At 51.5% G+C, this 13,477-nt stretch overlaps 1 protein-coding gene across 1 annotated transcript in view; it reads right to left on the bottom strand.

Moving 5' to 3' along the window:
• Positions 1-13,477, bottom strand: part of COL13A1 (collagen type XIII alpha 1 chain) — a 161,561-nt gene that overhangs the window by 7,622 nt on the left and 140,462 nt on the right. Inside the window, exons 35-38 of the mRNA XM_033208972.1 lie at positions 12,297-12,332; positions 9,148-9,201; positions 7,619-7,672; positions 6,000-6,035 (exon numbers count right to left, since the gene is read on the bottom strand). Coding sequence (XP_033064863.1) covers positions 6,000-6,035; positions 7,619-7,672; positions 9,148-9,201; positions 12,297-12,332 — 180 coding nt within the window. The remainder of the gene's footprint in view (positions 1-5,999; positions 6,036-7,618; positions 7,673-9,147; positions 9,202-12,296; positions 12,333-13,477) is intronic.

Genomic DNA, 13,477 nt, shown 5'->3' with positions numbered 1-13,477 from the left:
TTTGAGTGTGTCTGGGTATGTGCTTGTGCACGTGTGTGTATATGTATGTATGTATGAGTATACGGGTATGTGCTTGTGTATATGTTTGTGTGCACGTTTGAGTGTGTGGGTATGTGCTTGTGTACGTGTGTGTATATGTATGTATGTATGAGTGTACGGGTATGTGTTTGTGTATATGTATGTGTGCACGTTTGAGTGTGTCTGGGTATGTGCTTGTGCACGTGTGTGTATATGTATGTATGTATGAGTATACGAGTATGTGCTTGTGTATATGTTTGTGTGCACGTTTGAGTGTGTGGGTATGTGCTTGTGCACGTGTGTGTATATGTATGTATGTATGAGTGTATGGGTATGTGTTTGTGTATATGTGTGTGTGTGCACGTTTGAGTGTGTGGGTATGTACTTGTGCACGTGTGTGTATATGTATGTATGAGTATACGGGTATGTGCTTGTGTATATGTGTGTGTGCACGTTTGAGTGTGTGGGTATGTGCTTGTGCACGTGTATATGTATGTATGTATATATGTATGTGCTTGTGTATATGTGTGTGTACACATGTTTGAGTGTGTGGGTATGTGCTTGTGCACACGTGTATATGTATGTATGAGTATACAGGTATGTGCTTGTGTATATGTGTGTGTGCGCATGTTTGTGTCTGGGTATGTGCTTGTGCACGTATGTGTATATGTATGTATGAGTATATGGGTATGTGCTTGTGTATATGTGTGTGTGCACGTTTGAGTGTGTCTGGGTATGTGCTTGGGCACATGAACACATGTGTGTGCCTGTACGCATGTGTGTCCATGTGCACATATGTATGTGTGTGTCCAGAGCTCACGGATGGCCCCTGGGTCTCAGCTGGGTTCTCCCGTTCTATGTGTGTCTCTGCTTCATCCTGGTCTGAAGTCAGACAGTTATTTGTATATGAATATGTTGGTTTAAGGAATTCATTTGTTTCTGAAAAGCTACAGTAAACATCATTTTTCTAAATTGAATCCTGTATTGTATGTGTCAGAGTCTATTTAAAGAAGGGCTGTAGGGAATTCTTTTTAAAAGGGAAGCATCACCTCTGTAATGAATTTGAGTTTGCATTTGCATTTTTATATGTGTGTTCCTAAAAAGGGGGCCCAGTATGCCCCTAGGGAGTCTTCCTGGGAGCTCCCCTCCTGTATGGAAGGGGGATTATCTAATGTTTGGGGACTTCAACAGTGTTGCTCCAGGGTGACATTGAAGGCTGGGCAGCATATTAGAACAAAGGCTTGAAGTCAGAGTTGGTTCTGACAGTTAGCTGTGTGACTTTGTGAAGCTACTTCTTTGAGCCTTAGTTTGTTTACCTGTAAAATGGGTGCAATAATACCTGCCTGAAAAATTTGTTGTGGCCGGGCGCGGTGGCTCAAGCCTGTAATCCCAGCACTTTGGGAGGCCGAGACGGGCGGATCACGAAGTCAGGAGATCGAGACCATCCTGGCTAACATGGTGAAACCCCGTCTCTACTAAAAAATACAAAAAAACTAGCCGGGCGAGGTGGCGGGCGCCTGTAGTCCCAGCTACTCGGGAGGCTGAGGCAGGAGAATGGTGTGAACCCGGGAGGCGGGGCTTGCAGTGAGCAGAGATCCGGCCACTGCACTCCAGCCTGGTGACAGAGCGAGACTCTGTCTCAAAAAAAAAAAAAAAAAATTGGTTGTGAGGCTGGGCATTGTGGCTCGTGTCTGTAATCCCAGCACTTTGGGAGGCCAAGGCAGGAGGATCACTTGAGGCCAGGAGTTTGAGGCCAGCCTGGACAACAAAGCAAGACTTCATTTTTGCAAAGAATAAAAAAATTAGTCGGGTGTGATGGCATGTCCTTGTAGGCCTAGCTACTCAGAAGTCTGAGGCAGGAAGATCACTTGAGCCAAGGACAGGAGTTTGAGGCAGCAGTAAACCATGATTGCACTACTACACTCCAGCCTGGGCAACAGAGCAAGACTCTGTCTGAAAAAAAATGTTGTGAGGTCTTTGTGCACATTGAATGCTTTATAATGGCATATAGTATGTGCAAAGTAAATGACGGCTGCTTCATAATGATAATAATGGTTATGATTTCTTTTTAGCCAGTATAGAAGCCAAAGGTTGGGGTCAGAGGTTGTCATGTGCAGTGCTCCTGCAGTGGAAGGCTGCAGGGTAGATGTTCATTAGAGGAAGGCAGAGGATAAGAATATTTTTGGCTGGGCAAGGTGGCTCATGTCTGTAATCCCAGCACTTTGGGAGGCCGAGGCAGGCAGATCACCAGAGGTCAGGAGTTCAAGACTAGCCTGGCCAACATGGTGAAACCCTGTCTCTACTGAAAATACAAAAATTAGCTGGGTATTGTGGCACATGCCTGTAATCCCAGCTACTTGGGAGGCTGAGGCAGGAGAATTGCTTGAATCCGGGAGGCAGAGGTTGCAGTGAGCCGAGATTGTGCCACTGCACTCCAGCCTGGGTGACAGAGCGAGACTCTGTCTCAAGCAAATAAACAAAATAATATTTTTGATGTTTCTCCAGATCTTCAGAAATTATTCAAATTCCTCTATTTTGGAGGTTGTCTGCAATTGCCAGTGCATTAGTCTAAATGAATTTTCTGAAAATGCAAATCCTTACTTAGAAAATGACATGTGTTTAAATATGTATGCACATATTGGGTATATTCCCATCGGCCTGAAGTTTTGTCTGCCAGCAAGAACATCATGGCACAAATCATCCCCAAATGGTAGACCAGCAAAACCACTAGCTATGTGGGTGTGGAAGCCCCCTGGTAAACTCTCTCAGGAGTGTGGCCCCTCATTCTCTGGGTCATGAGCAATTTCCTAATGAAGAAGGCTGGCAAATCTGCCAGAGTGGGGGATCCCAGGTCCAGGATACCCCGGGGGTAACAGAGGGTTGGCGTGTTCCAGACTTTCACAACAGGTAACGGACACTACGGGACATTGTGTTCTAAGAATCTGCCCAGTTGCGCCAAATCCAGTGTCCTTTGAGGCTATTAGAGTAGTAACGTCACCTGCATTCTCCCTGCCTCTCACCCCCAGACAATGACACAAAAGAGACCCATTGCAAAGAGGGAACCCTAGCTGGTAAGGAATAAAGGGGCAAATAAAGTCAAGAGGCAAAGGCTTCTTAAAAACATAAGTAAATGTCTAACAGTGGACTTTGGAGAAGATAAACTGAAAGCTGGTGAGGGGGAGGGGAAAGGATGAAGGATGTGGGATTATTATAATGGAATGAACATATCTGGGGGGTGAAGGAGTAAAGGAAGAGGCCAAAAGAGATAGTGGAGGAGGAAGAGGTGAGGAGACAAGACAGACTTAGGAAGTGAGACATACACACACACATGCACACACACACACGCACGCACACACACATGCACACACACAAACATGCATGCACCCCTCACCCCCCAAAGTTGGGCATCTCAGAGAGCAGAAGCAGCCTCACTGCATGCACACAGACCTTTTCAGCTGGCTGGTTTGCAGGCAGCTCCACAGTAACACCCAATTTTCCTGAATGATTTTATTGCCAGATTCATGCCACCCTTTATCCTTTGACTGACTTCTTAGCCTAAAGGTGGCTCCTGGGCCAAATTCACAGAGCTACTTAGGGGAAAGGGGAAGCACCCTTAGTGACAAGGTCAGGATATTCTTTCCACTGGCGTGTGTGTCCTTAGAAAGCTCCTGGTCTGGGGCTCTGGGCCTTTGCCCATCATGACAAGGACTTTCCTTCCATGAACAGGAAAGAGGTTCTGAGACCATCCTTTGGTGGGACATGGAGAAGCATACTTTTAAGGTTGTATCTTGGTTCACTGTAAGATAAAACAAATCTCAGGGCCAGGCGCGGTGGTTCATGTCTGTAATTCCAGCACTTTGGGAGGCCGAGGCAGGTGGATCACTTGAGGTCAGGAGTTCGAAACCAGCCTGGTCAACATGGTGAAACCCTGTCTCTACTAAAATACAAAAAGAAAAAAAAAAAAAAAAATCAGCCAGGTGTGGTGGTGCGCACCTGTAGTCCCAGCTACTCAGGAGGCTAAGGCAGGGGAATCGCTCGAACCTGGGGGGCGGAGGTTGCAGTGAGCCGAGATCGCGCCACTGCACTCCAGCCTGCTGAAAGAGCAAGACTCCATCTCGAAGAAAAAGAAAAAAAGGTCAGAATGGGGAGGCAAGATTGAAAGGGGACTCTTTCAGGACATTTGGGCATCCTGAGAGTCAAATCCCTGGAATGAAGAGAACAAGCTGCCCTGGAGTTGGAAACCTGCTCTTTGGGAATAAGTTAACTGGCTTTTCATGGTGTGCGCGAAAGCAAGGTGCGTGCCACCTCATTGTTTTCTGAACTTGACTTTTACTAAGTGACACATTCCTAATTTGTAAAGGGCGTGGAGGAAAGTGTGTCAAACATCAGGAAGGGGAGGAGGAATAGACATACTTTCCCACTGATTCCTGGGGCCTCCATGGATGACTCGATAACCTCAGCTGCTGCAGCATCAGAGCCGCCAGCCCCCTCCCTCCCTCTGTGTGTGACAAGGGTACTTGTCCTGCCTCCACCTGTAGAGTAACATGGTCACTGTCCCTCAAAGGACCAATTTTGCACCCTTCAGATGGCTCAGTGTCTCCAGCCAACTGAAAAAGTCTGAAGAAGGAGGTTTAGAAAATACTAATTGAATTTAATAAAGAAAACTAGAACACGTCAGAAAGACATTTGAAAGGAAGTTAGGACGCCAATGAAGAGGTGGAATGATCAAAGATTTTAGAAGCCTACATCCTTTGATGTCACACTGAGGAAAGTCCTTCCCAGTGTGCCTTAGAGCATCTGGAAGCAGGTCTGTTTATTCTGGCGGTTTCCAGACCTGGTCTTGCCATGGGCAGGGGTGGCGTTGCTGCTCCCTCTTGTTTATAGAAGATGAGGGACAAACTGAGTTGCTTTTGACCAGCTGCCAGTGAAGAGCACTTAGGAAAATGGGAGTGCTCAGTAAATAGATCTTCAATTGAAGAGAACGGAATTCACTCTTGCCAGATAGGAGCATAGGCATTTGCGCACTTTCTGTGCATGAACATGGCGTCAGTGTGCAAAGATCAGCCAAAAGACCTGGGTTCTGGAGACTGTGTGCTCTGCCTCCAACTCTCCTTGGGAACCCAGAACACATAATCATCGTCTGGGCCTTGTTTCTCCATCTATTCCTTCTCCTCTAAGTGCCTGGGATTTTAGGACTCGCTAGAAGACATACTTGGCTTCTAGGGGGTGTGCCCCCCACTCCAGGAGCCCCACGATGCGGCAGCAGATGAGACCCTCCAGAGGGGAACCCAAAGGCCAGCTCTTGGTCAAATGTAGTGAAATTCTCCCTGCTGGGCCCAAATGCTGAAGGTCGTGGCAGGTGCCATAGCCCGTTACGTGGCTGTGGGTGCCGTGGGCATTTGGTAAGTGTGTCCTGGCGACGATGGCAGTAACCAAAGGGACAGCAAGAGTCTGAGAAGGCACATGTCCTTTCAGAGCCCTGCCGACTCTTTCCAAGAGAAATAGTGCCTGTAATATTTTTTAAAAGGGTTGGCTGCTTCCAACAGCTGTCTGCTTGTTCTTGGAGCTGGAATTTATTTTCTTTCTCACCAGTGGCCCGGAATGCCTGGCAAAACCATGTTTCAGAAGGCCAGGACAAGGTAGTAATGGATCTAAACTGGTCATATAGGGGCCCACGGTCAGGGCAACCTAGAAAGAGCTGGACACATGGCTCTTGTTGCTGGATAGCAATGCTAAGCTGGTGGCTGCCATGGGATTCAGTCTCTCCTTGCTGTGTGGAAAAATACATGCTTCCATGTGAGGATCAGGCCCTGGGCTCCATACATGCCACGAGTTAAGGCCCTGCTTGTAAAGCCTTTCAATTTAGCATGACTTATCAGGAAAAACTGTTTGCTATGTTGGTCAGGAATCACCGATTGATCATTCCACCCCAGCATGAAGACATTAGTAACCAAAGTGCGAGTGCGGGAGCTCAGACTCACCCGGTTTCCCTTGTCCCCAGGTGGTCCATGTAAACCCTGCAAGAGATCAGAGGAACAAAGGCATGTTAATGAGGACACACAGGCCGGCTGTACAGTGCTTTCTTCCGGGCTCACCAAACTCCCGATGCCTCACTCACCGGAGACAGGTTTAATTATTCCCATTATACAGAAAGGGGACAGAGAAGCAAATCGCTCAGAAAACTTGACCTAGAGGCAAATGATGAGTCCTGGGCAAAGCCAAGAACACACTTCAGGCCAGGCGCAGTGGCTCACGCCTAGAATCCCAGCACTTTGGGAGGCTGAGGCAGGCGGATCACGAGGTCAAGAGATTGAAACCATTCTGACCAACAAGGTGAAAGCCTGTCTCTACGAAAAATACAAAAAAAATTGGCTGGGCCTGGTAGTGGGCACCTGTAGTCTGAGCTACTCTGGAGGCTGAGGCAGGAGAATCGCTTGAACTTGGGAGGCGGAGGTTGCAGTGAACCGAGATCATGCCCCTGCACTCCAGCCTGGTGACAGAGTGAGACTCCATCTCAAAAAAAAGAGAGAACACAGTTCTGGTTTTCTCGCCTCTCCAGCCCAGGTCCTGGACTGTGACTAGGTTCTCCTGAGGTCACTACCTCAAGTGAGGAGTCAGTTCTGAGGATGCGCTTGCGGGGCGCCAGGAATGCTCTTGGCAGGGGGGAGTTCCCAAGGCTTTCCTGCCAGGCTCTTGCTAGACCCTCTTTTCAAGGTGCAAAATGCTCTTCATTCAATAGCTAGGGGAATTTAGCACGAGGCAAGCCTGGCCCAGATGTGCGTACCTGGCCAACACACAAAGCCTGCAGTGGATGGGAAACTAAGGTATGGGCTCTTGCAGGCAGACACCCAACTTCTGTAACAAAGTGGTAGGAAAGCGTGCTGCGATGGAAAGCCAGGTGTCCCCTGCAAGGCCCAGCTCCCCTAGGAAGCTGCTCCACTCATGAAGCCTCTCCTATCACAGGGATCTGGATTTGATTCTGCCCCTCCTGAGGGCAGGGGCCGTGGCACACTCATTACTGAGGCCAGGCTGCACTTAACACAGTGGGAGGGGCTTACATCCCATTACAGGGTCCATGTGGCAGAGGCCCTGGTCCTCTCACAGCACAGTGCCCAGCAGGGCATGCTAGCCCATCACCAGTTGCCTCTTGGCAGCTTCCTCTGTCATGGAAATGAGAGTTCTCCCTTGGCCCTGGATGTGTGCTGCTCCAGGCCCTGGGTGTTTTTTTTTTTGGTTTGTGTGTTTGCTTTATTGAGATGGAGTCTTGGTCGTTCACCCAGGCTGGAGTGCAGTGGTGCGATCTTGGCTTACCGCAACCTCCAGCTCCTGGGTTCAAGTGATTCTCCTGCCTCAGCCTTCCGAGTAGCTGGGATTACAGGCGTGCACCACCACACCTGGCTAATTTTTGTATTTTTAGTAGAGACGGGGTTTCACGGTGTTGACCAGGATAATCTCTATCTCCTGACCTTGTGATCTGCCTGCCTCAGCCTCCCAAAGAGCTGGGATTACAGGCATGAGCCACCGTGCCCAACTGCCCCTGGCTGTTTCTAATGGGGGTAGGGGTGGGGAGGAGAGGAACCTCTGATCCCAAGAGACTCACAGGAAGCCCAGCTGCTCCCGTTGGTCCTGTCATCCCAGGGTCTCCTTTGCTGCCCTGAAATGGGAGAAAGAAATGCATGAATCCTCCCAGACGTGGTAACAATCTTTTTTGCCATTTTCTACTTTGGTATGAAACACAAGAAACCTCTCCAGTCCCCTCAAGAGCCCTCTGGGAAGCAAGGGCTGTGAGAAAGGTGGGGCGCTGCTGATGCGAACACTGCCTTGGGGACGGGGCTCAGAAGCCCCCCTCACTCTCCCTCCAGCACAGCCTATCCCCCAAGGCCCCCCCAGAATGACCAGTGGGGTCCTGGGCCTGGCTGGCCTGAGGCAGAAGCAGGGGAGAAGAAGGCAGAGCAGGAAGGCAGGGGAAGAGAAAGGGAAGAGAAAGAGAGCTTCGCTTCTTCTCCGGAGCCTCAAGGGTCACTCCTCAGAGCAGCCTCCTGATTTCCCCAAGCTGGTGGTCACAGAGAAGCTTGCGCCCTCTGCAGAAGCTCCTGCCCTCCCCACCTGAGACACAGCCAGCAAGATGGGCAGATGGGGAGTGCAGGGAACTGCCCATGCAGGCAGAGAACTCGACCGATGTCCACACAGGGACCTCTGAGCCCTGAGTGTGGAGAACCCAGGGGCTGGCTGGGAAGAGCTGATGTAGAAAGACGCACAACTCCCCTGCCTCCACTCAGCCGACGCCTTCCACCCTCACCCTCGGGCATGCCCATTTCAGCAGGACAGGCCTGGAACTGCAAGTCCTATGACATGGCCAATGTCCCTCGACAGTGACCGTGGGAGCCTGGCCTATGGCTCTGGCCTTCTGACTTCTTGCTGTCCTCCAGGAATGATCTAAACACCACCTGGCCCTCTGTTCCATGCTGTTTCCCTAAATCATTACAAAGTTGAGGCATGTCCAGTGACAATGGCACCCAGGGCCTTGCCAGACTGAACCTGAGATGGACACAAGGTGGCTAGAAGTCAAAGTGGAGGAAGTTCTCCAATTCCTTTTTTTTCTTTTCCTCTTTTTTCTTTTTCTTCTTTTTTTTTTTTTTTAAAAAAAAATAGAGATAGGACCTTGCTCTGTCTCCTAGGCTGGAGTGCAGTAATACAATAATGGTTCACTGCAGCCTCCACTTCCTGGGCTCAACTGATCCTCCTGCCTCAGCCTCCCAAGTAGCTAGGACTAGAGGTGCACACCATCATGCCTGGCTAATTAAAAAAAAAAAATTATAGAGTTGGGGTCTCACTATGTTGTCCAGGCTGCTTTCAGACTTCTGAGCTCAAGTGATCCTCCCACCCTGGCTTCCCAGAGTGTTGGGATCACTGGTGTGAGCCAATGTGCCCGGCCTCTCCACCTCCTTTATCCCTCCAAGTTTAGTCAACTCATAACTACACAACCAGCCCCCCGTCCCAGGCTACTGTGAGGATGACAGAAGAAGAGATGCAAGAAGGAAGGCATGAGGGCTGAGACCCCTGGTGTTGGGTCCCAGACCTGCCCCTCCCTCCTGGCCGCCTGGGCCCCTGTGGTTCACTAACACTCACCCTCTCGCCCTTTGGTCCTGCTGGGCCTGGAACTCCAATTGGTCCTGGAGTACCCTGGGGAGGGGAAAGAAAGCAGAGGTGAGGGTCCCCACATGCAGGGGAACCCTGGGTGCCCCACCCGATGCCTGGAGATGAACAAGGTCCAAAGGCCCAGTTTTCAGGGTTGGCGAGGCCAGGCTCGTTCACGGCAGTCATTCGACTGGGCCGTGATCCTCTTTAGGTTCAGGGGCTGTTGGGGAGAGAGCACCTCCCCATGCCTCAGAGCCAGATTCGTGGACTGAAACCCTTTTGCTTCACAACCAAGCTTGCCAAGGCTGAAAACGGTGGGAGAATGGTTGCTTAGTTTTGCTCCCAGAAGCACTTGGGAGGGAATGGACCCATCCCGGGGCAGGGGCCGGGGGCTGGCACCCTCTTTGCTGTTGCAGCTCCACATGCAGCGGGAGGGTCTTCATGCCACAGAGACGGATGCGGATGCACACACAGGGGCAGACGATAGAGGGTGGTTCAGCCAACGCCCACCCCACCCGCCCACCGCAGACCCACAGCCCTGGCCTCAGCCTCTGGCCGGGGCCTTCTCACCCCACTCGCAGGCCTGCGGAACTGGCTGGATTGGGAGTGAATTAGGATGCCTCAATGTCTGCACTGACACTGGCCTGGCAGGGAGGTGTGTCATGAGCTCTGCCAGCTGGGGGCTGGGGACGCTGGAGCCATTGGAGCACATGGCTTAGACATGGAGCATCAGGGCTTGCTCTGGCCTCATCCAACATCTTCTCAGGTTCCCAATTCACAGCCTGGCCAGACCAAGTCTCTAGTTCAGCATCTCCTATTGTTGGCCTCAGATGAGGACAGGAGGAGTGGGTTGGGCTGTGGGCAGTTTCTGGTGCTCTGAATGCATCTGCGAATGGTGGGGCATGACTTACTTCACAGGAGACAAAGAGGGGAGTAAGATGACCCCAGGGCCCCCTTTCCAACCACAAGGGAGGAAGGAAGGCTGTAGGTATCCATAATAGCACAGCAGAAAGTAAAAGGAGGCCGGGCGCGGTGGCTCATGCCTGTAATCCCAGCACTTTGGGAGGCTGAGATGGGCGGATCACCTGAGGTCAGCAGTTCAAGACCAGTCTGGCCAACATGGCGAAACCCTGACTAAAAATACAAAAATTAGCCAGGCGTGGTGGTGGGCGCCTGTAATCCCAGCTACTTGGGAAGCTGAGGCAGGAGAATTGCTTGAACCCTGGAGGTGGAGGTTGCAGTGAGCTGAGACTGCGCCACTGTGCTCCAGCCTGGGTAACGGAGCGAGACTCTCTCTCAAAAACAATAAGGAGTCAGCTCAGGCCAGCGGTTCAGTGCAGCACCACGGAGTCACCTGGCTGGCCTTGCCTCAGAGGCCTACAAATTCCTGGGTATTGGAGAAGCTCCTTAGCCTTGCCGAGTGTCAGTTTCCCCGTCTGTACCATGTGTGTCTGCCTCCTCGACCGTGCCAGGTTTCCATGCATGAATGCGTAGCAAGCATTTGGTGCTGAGCCTGACGTGTAGGAAGTGCCCAGTAAATGTTAATATTGGCAGGGAAGGCTTATTTTCCCCCCACATTTTCCCTTAAAGTTAGGATACTGATTTTATGAGGAAAATAAAGCCTCAGTTCCAAAGGGAAGGGGTGCGTGAATTTGTACTTCTTCCCTCGGTCTAACGTAAATGGGAGAAGCCATTGAGAGGAAAGTCTTGGTTTCTCTGATTGCAACCACAGATCATCCCCGAGCCCTGCCCCACACCTGAGACAGGTGTGCTAGGTGGGGGAAGGATGGAGACGGAGGGACTGTGGCGAAGGAGCAAAGCCATAATAACGCCTGGAAGCCGGGGCATGCTCTCTGCATGTAAGGGTTCAGGGTGTGAACTCCATCAGTGCAGGGAGGTGGGGGGCTCTGAAAAAGTCTGTCATCTTAGGCAAGCCATGCTACCTCCTATTTATGAGGGCACAGAATAGGCATTCAGTAGGACGGGGCTCTCACAGGGGTCACTCTTGACCATCCTACCTCTAAAAGCTTTGGGCTTCTCTTGGTGCCAGTTGCAAGTGCCCCCGGCCCCCTGGGAAGACCCGTGAGCCTGTGCTTCAGCGCATCCCCTACGCTCTATACACGAACCCTGGCAAGGTCTCGCCTCCCCTGAGGGTGGCTCTAGCCAGCTAACTACAACTCCATGCAGGGCATGGGCAGACATGGCCTTGAAAGCCCTCTGTAGGACAGGGCAAGATCTCCCTGGCTGGAAGCGGCTGGGTACAGAGAGCTCTCATGATGGTGCCCGAGCAGGGACTCGAGACTTGAGGGCGAGTGAGCTCAACACCCTACGAAGGTTGACTTCAGAGGGCGCTCAGGGGAGGGACCCGAAGGTGGACAGGAGGGATGTTTCCTCTGATCCTTCAGTTGTTAGCCATAAGCAGAAGGGCCAGGTGCTTTCTAGTCAAGAGTAAATGATGCCTGTTTTCTGGAATCAGAAAGAATGGAGGAAGAAAGGACCCAAGTGTGCCTCACTTGCTCTGTAATGAACCACCTTGTTGGGGTGCAGGGTGGCTGTGGTGTCATAGGCAGTGCAAGAGTGGTCAGAATGTGCATAAGACACAGAGCTGGGCCTGGCTTCTGTGCTCCTACAGGCTACTTCTGTCCTCAGCCTTCAATGCTGTCCTACCCCACAAATACCAGACTGGTGGCTGCACAAAACTAGGAGGCCCTCGTGGGAAGACAGGAGATGGACAGAGCTCACAGCATGAAGACAACACAGCATGACGGGCACACGCAGACACTGGTGTGTTTGGTGGGGAGAGGCCATGGCTCAAACCTCCAGGGCTGGGCACCCAGGCTGGACTCAGCATCCTTTGGAATCAGGAGCGGTGCTGCTGGAGTGGCCTTCCACCCCACGCCTGGCAGGTTTGAGGTCCCTGGGTGTATTCTGTGGACTAGGGCATTCAGATGAAGGCCAGCCATATTTGGTCAAGAGGCCGGAAAAGGCCCTTCAGAGCATCGATGGCACCTTTCTGGTGTCGGAGGTGGGACAAAGTACGATTCACTGGGAAAATGAGGCCACAGTGGGATAGACAAAAGGGATCACAGGCCAGGTGTGGAGTGGGGTGGGGTGAGGGGTGATGGAGAAGTGACACTCACCGGTGGCCCAGGCCTGCCGTCCAAACCTGAAGCTCCCTGGACGAAGGGCACAGTTTGACCAAAAGAAGGGGAAGAGAGGATTGGGAGGGAGAAAAAGGGAACAATGGGGAGGGAAGAGGTGAGTAAAGCAGTGACTCTGGACAGACATAAATGCTGGTAATCAAACACAACTGGAGAAATAAGCTTGGGAGGACAGGGGATGGTATTCACATGGAAACCAACGAAAACATGGAGACACTGAATGCAGTGGCCGACTGCTGAGCAGGCTGGGTGGAGGTCGGCGCGGATGGCCACCTGCTCCTCCCGCTCCCGCCTCTCCTTTCTCCCTTTCTTCCCTCTCAGGAACCCCTCTCCCTTCAGTGTTATGGGGAAAGGGATACAGAAAGGAATGCTTGGAGAGATGTCTTGGAATCAGAGCTGTGCACCCTTCCCAGGACAGGTTTCACTGGGGAGGGGCCCCAGGTGAGGATGGCTCTCCCATCCTCTTTGCATTCCTGTTCGGATCAGGCCATGCTGTGATGCCCCTGAGGGTCTCAACCTTGGGTGACAGCACCCAGTTGTGAAATCTGGGTAGGAGTTAGTCTGCTTATCCTTCAGCCTGGGGAAATGAGTTGGCTCTTAGATGATATTACAAATGACACTTGACATTTCGCTGGCACTTTACAATCTGAGATGCTCAACCCGAACTTGATCCATTCATATGCTCCCAGACAAGGGCTCTTGTGTAGGCAAAGGCTTTGGAGGCAGCGGACTGGGACAGAAGTCTAAGGCCATGTATTTCCCGGAGCAAATGGGCAGCAGGTGGGAAGCTGTGAGACCAACCTGCTATCAGCCCCCTCGCTCGCTCTTGTCCGGTGAAACACATGGTTGGTGGTGGCGGCAGGGGCGGGGGTGCTCCTGTTCCAACCCTGGGTTATGAAGCTGCCTCTGAAACCCACCCAGGAAAACCCAGGGACCCTTTTCTCATGATTCCAATGTGACAAGTCAGGGAGAAGGCAGCGGCAATACTCTGGCCCAGTAAGGGCTGAGTGCTTGAAAACTGCTTCCAACTGAGCCTCAGCCTCAGAATTCAAATGAAAAGGAAGTCCCTAGAAGAGGGAGGCAACCAGCTGCTTCTTCATGGAAAAGGTGTTGGGTAGAAGGACTCTGCAGGGACTCTTCTCACATTTAGGACCACACGA

This window comes from Trachypithecus francoisi, unplaced genomic scaffold, assembly GCF_009764315.1.
Source record: "Trachypithecus francoisi isolate TF-2019V2 unplaced genomic scaffold, Tfra_2.0 Lachesis_group9, whole genome shotgun sequence".
NCBI lineage: Eukaryota > Metazoa > Chordata > Mammalia > Primates > Cercopithecidae > Trachypithecus > Trachypithecus francoisi.
Note: the sequence above shows the minus strand (reverse complement) of the source record. Positions and strands in the feature narration are given on the sequence as shown.